Raw genomic sequence first — 20018 nt, forward strand, 5'->3', positions numbered from 1 at the left:
ACGAGCATGACTGCAAAGAAAAAAATTCAGTTAAACTGCATCAGTCTGACTAATCGAAGGATAGGTCTGGAACCAATCTGAGTTTGTCTAGGTTAGTCTCAAGCTGTTAGTATTCATGGTTCATGTTTTTTTGTCGGCTTGATGTAAACAGTTAGGCCAGTTTGAGGAACAGTACGCTGTCACTCAGAATCAGAGGGAAGAGATGCTCAGACTTTACTCTGCAAATACTTCATGCTGTGCGGTGTAGAGAGCTTAAAAAGGAAGAAATGAGATGAAGTGAAAATAAAGCACCAGTCATGGCTAATTACACTTTCACATTCAGCACTGCAATTGCCATATACGAGGGTTCTTCAAAAAGTTTCTGCACTTTTTAAACCTCTATTTATTAAGAATTTAGAAAACCAAATGACATCACCTTCCTTTGCCATACCATTTTAATGCTTTTGGCTGAGCGCGCATCCACTGATGCAGCGCTGCTTTCACATCATCATCACATGAAAATCTTCTTCCCTGTAAAGCTTCTTTGAGCTTCCAAAAAGGTGGAAATCAGATGAAGCCAAATCCGGACTATAAGCATCTCTCAGTCTCTCAGACATGACCAATTACTACTCCTCCCACCCTCACAGTTTCCAACTAAAATATAAAAGTGCGGAAACTTTTTGAAGATCCCTCGTATATATCCACTATATGGCCAAAGTATTCAGACACCTAACTATGAGCTTGTTGGACATTCCATTTCAAAACCAAATGGTATTAAAACAAAGTGACCTCTGTGTGATCTTTTCAACTATAACTGAGAAGGCAAGAAAGATTTGAAGTATGTCTGTAGGAATTTGTGCCCATTAAGTCAAAAGAGCATTTGTATGACTGGGCATTGATGTTGGCCAAGAAAGCTTCAATTGATCAGGTCAGGCCCCCTGTGCGGTCCGGGCGAGCTTCTGGCCTTTTGTTCTCCCTGTAACCCTAAAAAACCACTTATGTTCTCCGGGTCACTTTGAAAATATTGACCCCTAACAGTAATCTTTTTTTTTACTTGGAGCTAGGAGGACGGGGACAGTGCCATACGGTGTGTCTCGTAGAGGAGAGCCCCCTGTGCGGTCCGGGCGAGCTTCTGGCCTTTTGTTCTCCCTGTAACCCTAAAAAACCACTTATGTTCTCCGGGTCACTTTGAAAATATTGACCCCTAACAGTAATCTTTTTTTTTTACTTGGAGCTAGGAGGACGGGGACAGTGCCATACGGTGCGTCTCGTAGAGGAGAGCCCCCTGTGCGGTCCGGGCGAGCTTCTGGCCTTTTGTTCTCACTGTAACCCTAAAAAACCACTTATGTTCTCTGGGTCACTTTGAAAAAATTGACCCCTAACAGTAATCTTTTTTTTTACTTGGAGCTAGGAGGACGGGGACAGTGCCATACGGTGCGTCTCGTAGAGGAGAGTCCCCTGTGCGGTCCGGGCGAGCTTCTGGCCTTTTGTTCTCCCTGTAACCCTAAAAAACCACTTATGTACTCCGGGTCACTTTGAAAATATTGACCCCTAACAGTAATCTTTTTTTTTACTTGGAGCTAGGAGGACGGGGACAGTGCCATATGCTGTGCGGTCCGGGCGAGCTTCTGGCCTTTTGTTCTCCCTGTAACCCTAAAAAACCACTTATGTTCTCTGGGTCACTTTGAAAATATTGACCCCTAACAGTAATCTTTTTTTTTACTTGGAGCTAGGAGGACGGGGACAGTGCCATACGGTGCGTCTCGTAGAGGAGAGTCCCCTGTGCGGTCCGGGCGAGCTTTTGGCCTTTTGTTCGCGCTGTAACCCTAAAAAACCACTTATGTTCTCCGGGTCACTTTGAAAATATTGACCCCTAACAGTAATCTTTTTTTTTACTTGGAGCTAGGAGGACGGGGACAGTGCCATACGGTGCGTCTCGTAGAGCAGATTCCCCTGTGCGGTCCGGGCGAGCTTCTGGGCTTTTGTTTTCCCTGTAACCCTAAAAAACCACTTATGTTCTCCGGGTCACTTTGAAAATATTGACCCCTAACAGTAATCTTTTTTTTTACTTGGAGCTAGGAGGACGGGGACAGTGCCATACGGTGCGTCTCGTAGAGGAGAGCCCCCTGTGCGGTCCGGGCGAGCTTCTGGCCTTTTGTTCTCCCTGTAACCCTAAAAAACCACTTATGTTGTCCGGGTCACTTTGAAAATATTGACCCCTAACAGTAATCTTTTTTTTTTACTTCGAGCTAGGAGGACGGGGACAGTGCCATACATGGCTGGATTACTGACCGATGCCTATCAACATTTATGATACAATATATTTTTATTTCCGAGGGCCCTTTATTTTAAGGATCCTCTGACTATTAGGGACTTTGTCCCCAGGGCCTTTTGGAGGCTCTAGCCATGCTTTTGGGGCCCCTAGCCATGCTTTTGGGGCCCCTAGCCATGCTTTTGGGGCCCCTAGCCATGCTTTTGGGGCCCTTAGCCATGCTTTTGGGCCCTAGCCAAAATACTTCTCTGTTATAGTTGACTCCACTCCAGACCTTGCTCATGTGGACCAACTTACTTTTATTTTCAGGTTTGTTAATAATGACGGACATGTAGTTGAGCCTTTTCTAGCTTTTGAGCCTATTGAAAACCATAGTGGGGACAGTTTGGCAGAGTGTGTCGTTGCTATGGTGGAGAATCTGGGCCTAGACTTATCCAACTGTAGGGGCCAGTCATATGATAATGCAAGTAACATGTCGGGAAAGTACAATGGAGTCCAAGCTCATCTTAAACAAAGAAACCCTTTGATTGGTTATGTCCCCTGTGCAGCACATTCACTGAATTTAGTTGGTGTCAATGCTGTTGACAGTAGCCCAGAAGCTGGACGTTTTTTTGACTTTGTACAGGCAATGTACACATTTTGTGCATCATCTACACACAGGTGGGGAAAGGTTTTCCGTGATACTGATATCAAACTCACACTGAAATCACTGTCAGGTACTCGATGGAGCGCACGAGCTGAGTCAACTAAGGCTCTTTGGAAATATTATGCACAACTGAGAGAGGCATTGAATGATATGTCTAAAGATATGGAGGAGAAATGTGTAACTCGAAGTGAAGCCTCTGCACTCTGTGACAAATTGGACACGTTGGAGATGGCCTTCATGGCATACTTCTGGGACACAATACTACAGAGGTTCCAAGCCACGAGCCTGCAGCTGCAGAAGCATGATATTGACATATGTACAGCTACACAACTTCTCTTGTCTTTACGAGACTTTGTGGCAGCACAGAGAGATAACTTTGAGGTGTTTAAAGGGGCAGCTTTAAATGTCACCACTGCTGTCTCCCAAGAGTACAGGCATGACCTCCAGCGTACAAAGAAGCGCAAAATTATGTCTGATGATTGTGCAGAGCCAGGGACCCAGACTATCCTTAATCCGTCCTTGGTGCCGTACGGTGCGTCTCGTAAAGGAGAGCCCCCTGTGCGGTCCGGGCGAGCTTCTGGCCTTTTGTTCGCGCTGTAACCCTAAAAAACCACTTATGTTCTCCCCCTAAAGCTGTGCAGTGGTGCTGAGGTCAGGGCTCTGTGCAGTCACTAGAGTTTACACAGGGGCACAGTCAAGCTTAAACAGGAATAGGGTAGCACTGTTGCCTCATTCACCTGTCGCCTGTTTTCCCCGTGTCTGTGTGGGTTTCGTCCAGGAGGTCCGCTTTCCTCCCACAGTCCAAAGACATGCAAGTGAGGTGAATTGAAGATACAAAACTGTGTCTGACTTTAAACTTGTGAACTGATTAATCTTGTGTAACCAGTAACTTCTGTTTCTGTCATGAATGTAACCAAAGTGTGTTAAACATGACAGTAAAATCCTAATAAATAAATAAACAAACAGGAAAGGGTGCAAGTAGACCTGTTAGCATTTGTTATGGCTGAAACACATGAATTTAATATATCAAACCTCGATGAGCTGGAAGGGTGGAATATTTTTGGTTGCAGTTGTAGATGTTAAATGTGCTGATGAACATAAAATGGTTTTAAGCAAATATATTTTTTGATAATTCTGGCAAATTTGCATTTTGCAGATTGAGCGTCGCATGGAGGTGGTGCGACTGGTCTCGCACAACACTCACAAGAAGCTGGTCACATGTCTTCAGGGGCACATTGGCACAGAGGTAGACAAGAGACATGTGAGTTAATTACCTCTGTGGTTTTTACTTCTGCACTTTAACACCTTTACACTCATGTTTGAGTCAGCTTATTTATTTATTTATTTATTTTTTTTTTAGAAAAAACTGCCTCTGATGGGACTTTCTCAGGCCATGCTGGATGGATCGGGCCAGTTGGAAGACTTGATGATTGGGTGAGTTCCCCTGTATTCCATCTACTTTGGTCCAAGTAATAAGTGAATAAAAACAGTTAAGAATACAACCAAATGTGCATATATGCTAAAACAGACAACACATGTTTGACAACCTATTTAAAAAACATTTGCATTGACATGAAGTGGCCTTCACTTGGTGGCTATAACAGCCTCCACTCTTTTGGAAAGACTTGAAGGAGTGTTTGTGGAAATTTGTGCCCATTCAGCCAAAAAGGCCTGGCTTACATTTAACATCTCAATTCATCCTAAAGGTGTCCAGTGGGGCTTTGCCTTCATAGCAAATGTTTCAAACTGTATCTTTATAGACCTTGGACCTAGTTGTTAGAAATTTGGATGCATAAAATGTGTTTTTAATAATTTAGGTTATACGCCTGTAGTGTCTGAACTCAATAATTAGGGGAACTGTCCATACTTTTGACTAGATGTTGTATATAAATGATGTGTCCTACATCCGTCTGGCTACCCTGAACCGCAACTATTTAAATCATACTTTTCCCAACTGTAAGTTGCTTTGAATAAAAGTGCGGTCAAAATGAAAAACAGGCACTTATCACTTTACATTTCTGCAACCTGTGGGCTTAGAGTGATCCATTCTGCATAGCTCATTTGTTTTTGCAGAATAATGTATGACAGTCTAATCGGGCTCAGAGCACAAGTGTGTTTTCACAGTTTTTTTTTAGATTTGTACATGGGCAAACCTCAGTAAGCATTAACTACAACAACAAAGCTCATATGGATGGCATTTCTTTATCAAGTACACATTAATTGGTACACCGATTGGTCATTTCTCCTAAGCAGGCAGCAGGTTAGCTTAACCCAGTCAATCAGAGTTCTGATGCAAAACCATATTAAATAAAAGCCCTCGTGTTTTCACAGCTGCTTTTTCTTCAGAACGACATCTCATAATATAAACTGTGAATGTAATGTGGTGTACTCTGATGCTCATTTCTTCTTTCTGCATCTCATTCCACTACTGCTGTGTGTTTTGTACATCACTGCATGTGTACAGGAAGATGATGGAGGTGTGTGGTGACGCTGAAAACAAGCTCGCCTATGAGCAAAGCCAGCTTGAGGTCCATCTTGAGAGGGACGTATTGGACCCACTCAACCAGCTAGCTGAGGTGGCCACAACCAACAGTTTTAAACATTCTTAAAGAAGCCATATAACAAGACCTACTCTTGACCTAGACTCTTGGGTTTACCATTGTATGCTTTTAATTCTGCCAATAGGTTGACATTCCCAATATCGTGAAGCAGAGGAAACAGCTGGCTAAGCTTGTCCTGGATTATGATTCTGCACGAGCAAGGTGGGCACATCAACCAACACTTATTTAATGCCATTTTATATACATTTAATGGCATTTAATATACATTTAATGGCATTTAATTTTGCCTTGCATTACAATAAACATTGTTAAGACATTTGTTCTTTTGTCCGATCCAGACATTTTCAGGCTTCCAAAGCAATCATGTCAGCCACAAATAACCAGGCTATGGCTGCTAAAGCTGACTCTGCTAAGGAGGAGATGGATGAAGCTCATAACAAAGTAGAGATATGTAAGGTATGGTTGCGGGGCCTGCGTTTATCTGGAAGGGCGGGTGGGGGTTGGTGAGCAGTCTTGGTCAGGTCTGTTTTTCCTCCTGAAGACCTTGTGGAGAACTTATGGAAGCAAGTCCTTTTCATGCTACTGGATAAAATCTGGAATAAAAAGAAAAGTAGACAAAATGGTTTGGTTTATATTTGATAATCATGAAGTAAGTGTAATCCTGTTTGTTCTCTTTTAGGATCAGCTGGCTGCTGACATGTACAACTTCTCCTCGAAGGAGGGAGATTATGCCCAATATTACGTAATTGTGAGTCTCTCTGCTGTCTACTAATTCACATTCTACACCAACATTTTCTGACTGTTTCCCATTTAAAAGTGCACGTTTAATAAAATATATCATATTAAAACAGATCCTAGTATTTATTTACTAAAGCTAGAGTTTTAATAGCGTTTTAGGCTCAAGGTAAAATGCAAATACAACTGGCATTGACAGGATTTAAGAGATTCACCTGATCAACTTTATTGACTTTTCTAAGATATACCTGCCTATCTATCTATCTATCTATCTATCTATCTATCTATCTATCTATCTATCCATCCATCCATCCATCCATCCATCCATCCATCCATCCATCCATCCATCCATCCATCCATCCATCCATCCATCCATCCATCCATCCATCCATCCATCCATCCATCCATCCATCCATCCAATAACAAACATTGATGCTATTACAATTGTCTATTGAAGCCTGCATCTCTTGTTTGATAAGCAGGAAATTTAGCCCTTGTGACACACATTCAGAATAACAAACTAGTTCTGCTCACATGCGTTTGCTCATCTTACTGCCACCTTTGCTTTGATATGCTTTTTTATATTTTCCCTAATTGAGACATTTTGGCTGTCTAAATCATACAACAGATTCATAAAAGGAAATCTTTCTTTTCTCTTTAGTTATTAGAGGCCCAAGCTGAGTACCACAGAAGATCTCTAGCTTATATTGAAAAAGTTCTTCCCACCATCAGATTGCAGCAAGGTATGTCAAAAATGAGTATCAGGAATTCATTCCAGCTTTTACGTAAGAGGCTGTTGTACTTAGAGCAAACAGAACCGTGTAGAGGTAAATTCTTTTGTAAAACCGGGAATGTTTTCTTCCATTTTCCTTTTTTTGGTATGACTGGAATGTCTGCAGTGAGTTATGGTATTGGTATGGTAGTACTCATTGGTTGAAGTAGAAATCAAACACGTTTGCCAGTTTAGGCCCTTTTAAAGAGGCTCCTATTGTAAAGCCTAGTATATTGTTATATTTACATATATAGAAATCTGACTGTGATTTTATTTTGTTACTCTTTCCCCCCTTTCAGAAACATGGATGGAAAAACCGGCGTTCGGCACAGCACTCGAGGAGCATCTGAAGCGCAGTAACAGAGAGATCGCTCTGCCCATGGAGGCTTGTGTGATGATGCTCTTGGAGACTGGCATGAAAGAGGAGGTACTGACCATCGCTACACTATACCAACACGAGTGAATAAATACAATCTAGTACATCATCTCAAATAAATCACAATATTGTCATAGATTTATTTATTTATTTATTAGGATTTTAATGTCATGTTTTACACACTTTGGTTACATTCATGACAGGACAGGTCGTTAGTTACTGGTTACACAAGGTTCAGTAGTTCAAGTTTTAATATCAAAAACTGTCACAGACAATTTTGTATCTTTAATTCTCCTCACTTGCATGTTTTTGGACTGTGGGAGGAAACCAGAGCTCCTGGAGGAAACCCACACAGACATGAGGAGAACATGCAAAACTACACACAGAAAGGACTCGGACTGCTCCACCTGAGGATCGAACCCAGGACCTTCTTGCTGTGGGGCGACAGTGCTACCCACCGAGACACCTCACCGCCCCATATTGTCGTAGATAATGATTATATTCAATTAAACCGGTACATGCTATAGCTGCTTCCTAATTAGGTTAATGCAGGTTTAATCAGTATTTAATTTTGCAACTCAGTTTTAAAATGTCCCACATTATATTGTGTCCCACTCATTTCTGTGATAGTGACAGAATAACAAGGATCAACTTTACTTCTGTTTCTTGGTTGATGTATTGATGTTACTGTATAAATGTACCTCTCCCCTCCATTTCGTACCAGACTACTGGCTCTTAAAATAGTACTGAAACAAGACAGCCGTTTCCTTTTCAAACCAACTGTCTTTACTGTGAAATTATTTCACTGAATATTTAATGTTTGTCCTGTAGTTTCTGTTTTTTAATCAATTTACAACTAACAAACAGCTATAAAAAATAAAGCAATTCATTTCAGGTACTTTAGTAGAGCAGGAGGCCAGACAACCTCAATGAGATCGATCTGAATGTCCTTTTTTCCACATGGTCGTAAAAGGGCTGCCAGATTTTAAATAATCTATTATTAAATCCACTAAGTAAGTAGTGATCACGTCCCTTATACAAAGGGTAAAAAAAGGCTGGGAGGAGATTTTTTTCCCAGTAAAATTAAATGAACCATTTATATTTACATTTACTGCATTTAGCAGACGCTTTTATCCAGAGCGACTTACAGTTGTGACAGTGTGCAATCTAAGCAATTAAGGATTAAGGGTCTTGCTCTAGGGCCCAACAGTTGCCACCTAGCAGTGGTGGGGCTTGTACCAGCAACCTTCTGATTACTAGTCCATTACCTGTACCACTACGCTACAATTGCCCAGCACGGTCAACAAGGCTCTTGATAATAATAGGAAAGCGATATATGGTTGACAAGACAGCAAACAAACCATCAGAAGCCAGGAACAAAAAACTTAACATGTGTACATATGTGCCGAGTGTCATGTCAAGGGTCTTTTGGCTTATTTCAACATTCATTCTGGTGCTGGGGGAAAAAATGACCCCCTAACACCCAGTCACAGACCCCCAGGGTCCCACTTTGAGAGTCAGTGGTCTGAAAAGGGAGTAGTATAGTTAGAATTGATGTCAAAAAGACGGATTTTCTTCTGTGTGGGATTTATCTATTCTTTTATTCGGCAGGGACTGTTCCGTATAGCAGCAGGAGCGTCTAAGCTAAAGAAGCTCAAGGCTGCGCTAGATTGTTCCACGTCTCAGCTGGAGGAGTTCTACTCAGACCCCCATGCTGTAGCAGGTGAGTTATAATTTCAGCTACATTGCTTAAACAACACCCGTGTACAGTGCAACGATGAGCCTGTCTAGTCACAAAATAAATGCTGAAACTGGATCTGGGACTGGCAAGAAATTGCATAAACAAAAAGCGAAAGAATTAAAAAGGATGTGAGAGTCTGGGTAGGCACAGGAACCATTGCATGGTCAAAGTTGCAGGTGTGAGTAAACATGAAAGCGTTCATTTATTTTCACTTCCCGCTTTATCCTGATTAGAGTTATGGTGGGTCCTGAGCTCTTAAACACTAAGATTTATAAATTCATCTTTATACTCAGCCTGTCTGACCTGTTTTTACAGTTTTCATAGCTTGTCTGCTGCTTGTGTTTTATAACTGACACTGACTGATTCATTTGTTTTTCTTCATTTTCTCACGATTAGGTGCTCTGAAGTCATACCTGAGGGATCTGCCTGAACCTCTCATGACCTTCCAGCTGTATGATGAGTGGATTCAAGCCTCAAAGTAAATTATGCTAACATAATACATATGCTGTGCATATATCACTTATATGTATATACACACATGAGCCAAAACATTAGGACCAGTATGTTTTAGTGATTCTTCAACCCAATTGTCTGGAAGTAATGATTTGACCCTTATTAGAGTTGCTCAGGTCTTTATGTTCAGGTCTCAATTCTTTATATCTGCCACATTCATCTTGTGGACTCTCATGTAAACAACTGTTACAAAATTGGCACTGCAGTTCACATATCTCTTAATGTTTTGGCTCGTCACAATGGTTTGCACTCTCATAGGTGACTTTCATTAATAAAACATGTAACAACAATTACATTTCAGTGTTTCTGACCCTGATAAGAAACTGCAGGCCCTCTGGGTGACATGTGATAGATTGCCAAAGGCCAACAAGGCCAATATGAGGTAGGTCAAGTCACTTTATTGGCTTTTGCATTTGTTTGCTTTACATAATGCATCTAATTGCTGTTGTTTTTAAGATATTTGGTAAAGTTTCTTGCCAAGTTGGCTCAGGAGAGCGAGGTCAACAAGATGACTTCAACCAACATTAGCATTGTACTGGGACCCAACCTACTGTGGGCTAAAGCTGAGGGGTAAGTCATATTCATTTTAAAACTGAGACCCCACACACACGTAAAAACAGACTTTTTTTTTTGTTTTGCTGAAGTAATAAACCAACTTTACATGACAAAGTTTTTAAAACTGAGAACCACACACATTCAGATAAAAAATCAACATGTCATTTGAACAGAGGTACCAAAACTTATGCATATAACTATAAATTATTTTTGACGTCACTATTTGCTATGATTAGTTTTGCTTATAATTAATTCTGACTAAGATGTAAGAACATTTTTGGAATACTATTGCTGTAATTCAACTTTAGCTCTGAGAAAAGTCTTAGATTCTGTTCTCTGAAACATTAAATATTCCCTCCTCCCTTTTTCATCTCTAGGTCCCTTGCTGAAATGGCAGCTGCTACCTCAGTCCATGTGGTGGCTATTATTGAGCTCATCATCCTGCATGCAGACTGGTTCTTCCCAGATGGTAATGCCTTAATATATTGTATATTGGAAGCACTACATCGATAAGCCAAAGCATTCGGACCACAAGCCCAATATGCTGTCAACGCAAATACCAAGACATTACCAGCAGGTCCTTCAGCTTTGGATGCCCTCTTTTTAGTGGATAAATGATACACATGTGCCTGTCTTGTTAAACAAAGTTCTTTTAGTGAAATGGAATACCTTTATTTGTCATTATACATAGACACGTGCACAGTAGAATTAGGGCCCTACTAAATTCACGGACCTCGTTTCTCAAATATCACAGATTTCACAGATTTTTAAAGAAAAGAGCCACATTTCACGACAGTCATTAAATAACACTCATAGATTGAATAATAGAATAAGTGGAAGCTACAGTACACAGCACAGCTACTATCTGTCTCAGGTACGAACATTCTCATCCATGTTTTGACAAACCCCCCTCTGCACCTACAGAATTGGTTGGGAGTTTTCCATACTCAGTTACCCGAGTCGTGTTTTTATCTTCTTTTTATTGCTAACTGAATTGCCGTAGGATTGCTAGGACGCCTCATAGTGCAAATTAACCAGTAAACGTGTTGCACTTAAACGCTACATGGTTAAAAAAAGTTAAAACGCTAAACTCAAACCTTAAATTGCTAATTGCATATTACACAGGAAAAGACTCACAGTCCGCGATGCGATTTTGAGGGCGGTGAATTATGTAGTGCTTTAAGTATAATCAAATTCTTATTTCTTCATATATCTCAGCTTGTTTGGAAGCTGGGGTCAGAGTGCCAACAGTGGCTGCCTAGCAGAGTATTGGCATGCATGGTTTTTTATAGGTGGTCCTTATGTTTTGGCTCATCAGTGTATACCTTAACAGGAAAATGTCTGTAGGTGTATACAGATTGTTGAGAACAGGAACAGACCTAACAGATAGTCACTAAAACAGCTTAATTTGTGGGTTTTTTATTCAGATGTGGACTTCAACGTGTCGGGCATGTTCGCCATGCCCACAGGCCCCACGAACCAACCCGGGCACTTCAGCACACCCGAGCCCGAATATTCCACAATCAGCAGGACACGCCCGGGTAGCCAGGGGGTGCCGGAAGCCGAGACCTCTCGTAAAGACAGGTACCCAACGCACCCTCGCCTTCACAGACAAGACTCCAGATCCACAACCGTGTCTGCTTTGTATGTAGTGGCCGATGAGTCTATCACCGTCAAAGCCGACAGTCCGTCTTCAGAGGCCGTGTAGTTACTCACGTGTGCATCAGGCGGTGTTTCCGGGCGGTTCTGTCTTTTTAAAACATTTTGTATATGCTTAATCAAATCAATAAAGCATTTGGTATCTTTTTGGTTTAACACCATTAAATTCAAGTGATTATTTGATTATGTACCAGCTGGATAATGTCTTGACAACCTTGACAGTAATTACCATTAGCATTTATTCATTTATTCACCTAGCAATCTTTGTTTTCTCTTTTAAATTTCATTTTATTATTTAACCATCACTTTTTCTTGGTGAGGATCATGGTGGGTCCGGTTTATTTGGAGTCACTGGGCGCAATGCAGTAACACCCTGGACAGGATGCCAACCTATTGCAGGGCCTTCCCAGACATAGCCACTTATGTCCGTTTGTAGATGCCTTTATTCATACTAATTCTAGGCCTGTTGTTGGACAGTACTTTGTTTCCACCCATATTTCTTTCCTTAGATCCCCTTACAGGGTTTGTCACGTTTGATTTGAGTTCACAGGACTACAGATGTTCCGAGGTGACTCACATCAGCTTGGACCTTTAGTAAGCTGGGTCTCAGTCATATGATTGCATGACATATGCACATTTGGCTTGATTTCTGTCACTGTATCTTATCTTTTGATAATATAATAAGCGTAGCACCACACCTTATCCTTGGTCTGTTGACTAAATGTATGTCCAAAGTTCAAAAGCTTATAGACCTTACAGCCATGTGCCTAAATATATAGTGTGGTGTTATCTGGCAACCGTAGCAAAAAGAAATGCTTTACTGTAATCCGTATTGCCGTGCTTGTATGGTTTCCAGATGAATACGTGTATGTGGGTCAAATGTGTCCATGTATCATGGGACTAAAATCAAATTTTCCATTAAAACATAGAGGCCATCGTGAATGTCTTCAGTCTACGCTGTCCCATATTACCCTGAAGAAATGTGCTCTTTATTATATATACAGTAACTTTCTTTGGGATATATAAAGTATCTATCTATCTATCTATCTATCTATCTATCTATCTATCTATCTATCTATCTGTCTGTCTATCTATCTTTGTATTACCCATCATTCTGCGGTTTACATGCATATTTTATATTAAGGTTTTTCACTGTCAGCTTTTTAACCTGACCACTGTGTGCTTTTCTATCCTGTGTGCTCTTCTTATGGTACAGACTTATGGTACTGTTCTCTGTTCTTTGTTTATTAATGCAATTGATATACGAAACAATAAAATAGATATTTGTACGCAGATTTTTAGATTTGTTTTTTTTTTTTAAGATTGGGGGTTTGTATTGGCGCATCTGTTATTCCAGAATGTACTACTTTTAAATCAGTGTAGGTTTTCTGCAGTATTTTGGTACACGGCTGTGTGATGTAGTTGATTTGAATAGCTGGGTAGACTGACAGTGCTGATTAAGGCTCGTATAACATGGACTCGTAACGTAAAAACGTTTGTTTTAAAGCTTGTTGTTTTGATGTTGAGGATAAAAGTGATGCACATGTATGGACTTTAAAAAAAGTTTTAAATTAGTTCCTATTATGTAAAAGTCGCATTTATTTACTGGTGGCCTGATGGGTGGCCTCTGTTCTTACTGGTGTGACTCTTTAGCTACACATCTGCTTTTTTACTGATTTAAAATGAATAAATAAATTTAAAATGAAAACAGTGAACAGAATGCTTACTAATCCAAATCCACTCACCAAACTATCTGCACCCTGGGCCACCCATTATTGGTTGGTTCACATAATAGTATATACAAGTAAGCATTAAAATTTTCCTGTAGATTTTCGTGCCACATCTACTAAGACTTTCTAACAGGGTATAAAGGACGCTTTTCAAAATAATATCTGGTCAATAAGAAGCCGATCAGGATTCTGTACATTTGGTTGTGGCTTGCAAACAGTAAAAATGTATCTAAACATAAGTAGCAAAACTATAATGTTATGAATAACTCAATACTGTGCTGTAGCAAACCTTCTGGTGAAAAAGCCACGTATGATCTCTCTGTAACCACAGGTCCAGCTTTGTCAGGTTTCAAAGTTTCACCCTCTTTCCCCTTTCCCCTGTAGTGTCACTAGCAAACAGCCGGAGCACACGCCTCGTAGAACTGGCACTCTATATAGAAAGCAGCAGCAGCAGCACTCCTCTCCTGCCTTCCAGCCCCCTCTTCCTCCAGTGGAGGCAGGAGGGGTCCCGGCGTCCGAGGCCCTCTCTCAGTCAGCTGCAGGGGTCTCGGAGGCTGGAGCTGTGATGGCTCAGATCCACCAGACCTTAGGCCCACTACAATCAGCTGAAGAGAGCAGGTAAGGACCGGTCGAGAGCGCAACTCGCTGTGCTGCTGATCAGAAAATCACTTTTATTTGTCACATGATCCTCTGCCGGCCGTCTGGTTTCTTTTAGTAAATCCCCCAAATCAGCACTGATTTAATCCTGATGAAGTAAGTCTAATAAAATAATAATTAAAAAAATAATAATTAAGAAGTTTTACCTTCTGGGAGAAACGGCGCTGGTCAAATTGAGTGGTTGTCAGGTGCCAGTTTCAGTCCAGATGCTTCTTAGTCAGCAGGCTGCTCAGACTGATCATGCTTCTACCACGATGATTCATGTGCTTCTTCCTTTCGTCTTTGTCTTTCTTTTGTCATGGTGTCTGTATCTGTTGTCCTTGTCACTCTTGACTCACTGTCCTCTGGCTGGATTCTTAACCGATTAATTGCCTTTAATTATGATACTGAAAAATGAATGCATGGCATGCTATGTAAAAATGTTCTCACAGTGTAAAAATTTTCAGCTTGACCCCCCCTCCCCCCTTGATTTACTTGCCTGTTTGTAACAATAATGTACCTGTAAAAGAAGCATCAACAATAAAATAATACATTTTTATTGTTTGAGAAATGAAAACTACTGTGTTTTTAATCAAGAATATTTTTGTACATCCGTAGTGCTGTTCGAGAGCCAACTGCCACCCCTCCACCACTGAGAAATGGACCAGGAGGCCCTGGAGGAACAGCTGGGCAACTGACTGTAGGAACCACAACGTCTTCTACCAAAGGACCCAGTCCACATATAGTACGCAGAGGTAAGAGTAAGACTTCATAGGTTTTGTATTGTGCTCGTCATTGTGTGTTTGCATGTATTAACAGGTCGTCTTTTGCTTCCAGGTACGAAAAAGCCAGCCCCTGCGCCACCCAAAGTGGCTCCCAGCCCCTCTTCTCCTGCAGCTGCACCCCAAAAAACCACACTAGCCTTCCCTGCACAGGTTCAAATTGCATCTGTGACTCCCTCCCAGCCTGCAACCCTACCACGTCGTCACACTTATAACCAGGCGTTTATCCAGGTCCCAAGTCACCCTCCTCCACAACCCCCACAAGCTGGGTTAGACACAGAGCCGTCCCCTCCCAACAGCCCAACCCCCCCGGGCACGCCACCACATGACGACAACCCAAACTCTGCTTCTCTGACCCGCCCCCGGCCGGTGCCTAGACCACGGCCAAGACCTAGCGTACCGCCACCACCGCAGCCCGTTAACGACGGTGCCAACGGAGTGTGCAGCTCCGCCTCCAAGATCATCACAGGTACGTGCTTCTAAAAAATAAAGGGTGTTTTTTTTTTTTTTACTATATACAAATTGGGATTAATGTGAATAGACTGATTTAGCATTTAGGTCTAAACTATTAGGACCAGAAATTACTTTGAGTGTAAGATTATTTTCTGTCATTTTTATTCAATCAAATGCAGTTATTGTGTTAGGTACAAGATAAAATAAGCTTTATGAAATGGTAGAAATAAGGGATCTCATGGCATTTAAGAAAACCTTTTAGGGATAATGGTCTATGGACAGATCAATCCTATGGACAATATAATTTTTTGGGACAACAAGGTTCTCATTATGTTGAGAAAGAAAAGTTCTATCTGACCACTGAATCCTGGCAAAATTGGGTTGTTCAGCACAACAATGATCCAATGTAGAAATTTTACATCTGGATGACTGTTAATAAGACCTGTATAACAATTACGTTCCTTTTTGTTCCGTTACTGGAAGCTGAACCTAATCCAGCTGTGGCTCTTAATTCTTTCCATACTTCCATAGGTTAAGGATCTAATCTGGGTAAGATGGTAACTACAATACCTACAAAAACTTTGGCATCGTAACATATTAAACATGTTTAATGTACACGATTCATCTCATACTTCATTGTGCTTTTAACTGGTCATCTATTCCATAATGTCATGCTCTAAACAAACTGCTATAACATTTTTGTTAGAGTGCATGCTATTTCTGTTCTTAAACTAAAGGTACTGCATCTGCATGCTGGTGACATTAAACAAACATCAGTTTAAGCATCTATTTGATTATGCTGATGCAGTAGTATAGACATCTTGTACTCGTACCATAATACAGACTGACATTTTTGCTTGGAATATGTCTGTGTACACAAATAAATAATATAGACATCTTCTATGCTGGTGCCATAGTACAAACTTCTCTTTACACTGGTTGTAAAATATTAATGGGGACAATCATAGAAAAACGGCATGTGGCTTAGGATTCAAAGCCCTTCAGTAGTTACCAACAGTTCTGTTGTTGCCCATCGGTTCTTCCCATTATTTCTCAATTATGGCCTGAACATCTGTGGTTTCACCACACAGTCCTTTCACTATCCATCTGCATGAGCACTATAATCAAGCTGCAGGCCACATTTACACACATCACTTCATCTTTCCATCACTAAAATGACTCCTCTGGTCTCTCACTGGTAAAATCTCTGTTTTACAGTTGGTTGTAATTATACAAATAATCTTACAGCACTGCAGTTCATTTTCTGATGAACTGAAGCCTTCGGAATGTCTTGCTTAAGAACTAATTCATGAATAATTTATAACTAATTGATGAGGTGTCTTGAGCTGAGCATGATGTGGCATTGTTAAATTGTTACAGATGTGTGAGCGCCTGCCTGTGAACTAAGAGTTGAATGGCAGGATATGGTAAGAATGCCGGAGCTAAATGCTAATGCATAGCGTTGTTGGTGGATGTGCATGTGCGAATGCTTTTTTTGGTACTAACGCTGCTTGTCTAAAATTGCAGACTAATCATTAGCTAACCTGCATGTGGAATAAAGCTGGTTTAGCTTACTGATGCTTTATTGCACTAACCAGTCCTGAATGCTGCTTAAATGTACAACATGGAATAAATGGAAATAAGAAAATTCTGCACCACGGATTATGTCTGTTATGTCTAATGAGTATATCAATTATCAAGAATATCAAGAATTTAACCATTGTGTCCATATTTATTGAATAAAATGACAGATTCTTGGTGCGGTAAATATGCACTTGCTTATTTTTATAACCTATTAAGAAGGTTTGTGATGCTGCCCTTGATTATATAATGTCTACTCTAATCATTTGTAGTATACACACTGATCACCCATAATGTTAAAACCATGTTTCTATACTCACTGTCCATTTTATCAGCTCCACTTACCATATAGAAGCCCTTTGTAGTTCTACAATTACTGCCTGTAGTCCATCTATTTCTCTACATACTTTTTTTAGCCTGCTTTCACCCTGTTCTTCAATTGTCAGGACCATCACAGAGCAGGTATTATTTAGGTGGTGGATCATTCCCAGCAATGCAGTGACAATGACATGGTGGTGGTGTGTTAGTGTGTGCTGGTATGAGTGGATAAGACTCAGCAGTGTTGCTGGAGTTTTTAAATACTGTGTCCACTCACTGTCCACTCTTTTAGACACTCCTACCTAGTTGGTCCACCTTGTAGATGTAAAGTCAGAGACTGTCGCTCATCTATTGCTGCTGTTTGAGTTGGTCATTTTCTAGACCTTCATCAGTGGTCATAGGACGCTGCTTACGGGGAGCTGTTGGCTGGATATTTTTGGTTGGTGGACTATTTTCAGTCCAGCAGTGACAGTGAGGTATTTAAAATCTCCAGCAGCGCTGCTGTGTCTTATCCACTCATACCAGCACAACACACACTAACACACCACCACCATGTCAGTGTCACTGCAGTGCTGAGAATGATCCACCACCTAAATAATACCTGCTCTGTAGTGGTCCTGTGATGGTCCTGACAATTGAAGAACAGGGTGAAAGCAGGCAAAAAAAATATGTAGAGAAATAGATGGCCTACAGTCAGTAATTGTAGAACTACAAAGTGCTTCTATATGGTAAGTGGAGCTGATAAAATGGACATTGAGTGTAGAAACCAGGAGGTGGTTTTAATGTTGTGACTGATCGGTGTATGTTGTTACCACAGAGTTCATTGTTTAATCGAAAATACTAAAATACAGATATAATGTGTATATTTATGCATCATTAAGACACGAATCAGCTAATGGTGTCCACAGACTGTTAAGCAGGTGTTGTATCAAACAAGAATGGACAAAGGTATAGACAGGTTATTAAATCTTGCAGGTTTCCCCTGATACTGATTGTAAATTTTCTGATTCTGATTGCACAGATGTGGGCGTGACGTTGAAGGCACCAGCTCGGCTTCTTGTACCTCAGATAGACGTGGAGCAGCTCGAAGCTACGCCTCCTGATGCCGAAAACCAATTAGAGAGCACCCACTTGTAAAGTGGAGTCGTATCTCCTTAGCCATTCACTTTCTTTAATGCAATTTTGCGTTAGACAATCAGCCTGGCATTCTGGGTCCTTCTGGGCGCAGATGAAGCTTCTTAGAGGCTTTTACTGTTTTAACATTGCTGACTTTAGGTAAGCAGAAGACATGCTGTATACTGAACTAGAACCACATCAGCTGATCCACTGATCTGTGCCAGAATGCTTTTAGTTGTCTGTGCTTGAAATGTTATTGGGTTTTATTACCGCGATGCGCACACGTGTTTGTATTATTGTGCCTTTTGAGCGTTTTATTGCACAGAACTGTAAGGGAAGGGGAAATGCAAACCAGGATTTTGGTAAAATGGGGTCCACACACACACACACACACACTTACTCATGTGTAAGCTCCAGTATATGTGTTGTATTCAGTACTTGAGAGATTTTTACGGTTGCGTTTTTTTTTTTTTACATAAAAACCAAATTGAAAAACACACACCCCACACACAGTGTAGGTAAATAAACACAGAAGTGCCTTTTTACAGCAGAAAAATTCCCTAACAGTTATTACTGATGTATTAGAGTGTCTATAATCTGGCATCCCTGTTTTTGATGGCAGAGATGAAAGAAATAGGATCAAGAATTGATTGCTTAAGTGGTTCATTTTATTATACACCTGCTCATTTATACAGTTTTCTAGTCAGCAAGTCATGTGTGTTTTGTTATGTTCCTTTAAACATCAGAATGGGTGAAAAAATCAATGGTATGTCTGTTGGTCCCAGATACGCTGGTTTAAGCGAGTCAGAAACTGCAGCTGATCTGGAATCTTCACACCATCTTAGAATGATTTTAAACACACAGCAATAAATGTTGGTTCTGCAGGCAGAAACACCTTGTTGATTAGAGAACCCAGAGGAAAAATTGTGAGAAAAATTGGCCTGACAGGATGGCTGTGGTACTATTTTTGTATGCACAAAATGCACATGTCAAACGTTGAGCCAAACGGGTTACAACAGCAGAGGATCAGGTTTTATTCTGTCTGCCAGTAACATAGATTCGTGGCTACAAGTTTAGCATTAAACCTGGTAATTAATAGACAGGTTATATGTGTGTTTGATCAGGGGTGTAACTCAACAGAACCAAATTTTTGCATCTGTCTAGTGGGGATGCTTTGATCAGCCAATAAATTCCAGTCATTATTCACTAGGAATGGCTCTGTTGTAAGAAAGCACTTTCATTTTGTATCTTTGAATGTTTTTTTTTTTTTAATTCTGCTATTTTTTAATGTGTTGTGTAATTTTTGACATTGTAATAATATTGTAGTGTTTCATAATCCAACTCTTAGCCACCATCGATTATGCTGGAGTGATTATTAAAAGACCAAAAATTATTATAGGAAACAATATATATACTGTGTATATATATATATATATATATATATACACACAAATTACAATACATTCATTATCATGACTTGATTTTATATGGTTGAAAATGAATATCAGTCTTAGAAGCAAGACAATCAATTCAAATTGATATTTTTTTAATAAATAAAATGATTTTGCACAGGGTAACATTTAATGGACCAAA

The 20018-nt window shown here is 40.5% G+C and overlaps 1 protein-coding gene across 3 annotated transcripts in view; it reads left to right on the forward strand.

The window, feature by feature from the left end:
- arhgap17b (Rho GTPase activating protein 17b) overlaps positions 1-19803 on the forward strand; it is a 29169-nt gene extending 9366 nt beyond the window's left edge. The window contains exons 3-20 of one of the 3 annotated variants that reach the window (XM_062984785.1): positions 4054-4158; positions 4258-4331; positions 5362-5473; positions 5583-5659; positions 5797-5914; positions 6138-6206; positions 6855-6936; positions 7265-7392; positions 8953-9064; positions 9479-9560; positions 9897-9977; positions 10052-10165; positions 10528-10619; positions 11578-11734; positions 13924-14157; positions 14794-14930; positions 15013-15426; positions 18331-19803. In XM_062984785.1, the coding sequence (XP_062840855.1) occupies positions 4054-4158; positions 4258-4331; positions 5362-5473; positions 5583-5659; positions 5797-5914; positions 6138-6206; positions 6855-6936; positions 7265-7392; positions 8953-9064; positions 9479-9560; positions 9897-9977; positions 10052-10165; positions 10528-10619; positions 11578-11734; positions 13924-14157; positions 14794-14930; positions 15013-15426; positions 18331-18446 (2304 nt within the window). In that variant the 3' untranslated portion in view covers positions 18447-19803. Of the gene's footprint in view, positions 1-4053; positions 4159-4257; positions 4332-5361; positions 5474-5582; positions 5660-5796; positions 5915-6137; positions 6207-6854; positions 6937-7264; positions 7393-8952; positions 9065-9478; positions 9561-9896; positions 9978-10051; positions 10166-10527; positions 10620-11577; positions 11735-13923; positions 14158-14793; positions 14931-15012; positions 15427-16790; positions 16838-18330 lie in introns of those variants that run through there. The other 2 variants (XM_062984786.1, XM_062984787.1) reach the window with 2 other exon arrangements.
- The last annotated feature ends 215 nt before the right edge of the window (positions 19804-20018 follow it).

The sequence above is a fragment of the Trichomycterus rosablanca genome, chromosome 22 (assembly GCF_030014385.1).
Source record: "Trichomycterus rosablanca isolate fTriRos1 chromosome 22, fTriRos1.hap1, whole genome shotgun sequence".
Taxonomy (NCBI): domain Eukaryota; kingdom Metazoa; phylum Chordata; class Actinopteri; order Siluriformes; family Trichomycteridae; genus Trichomycterus; species Trichomycterus rosablanca.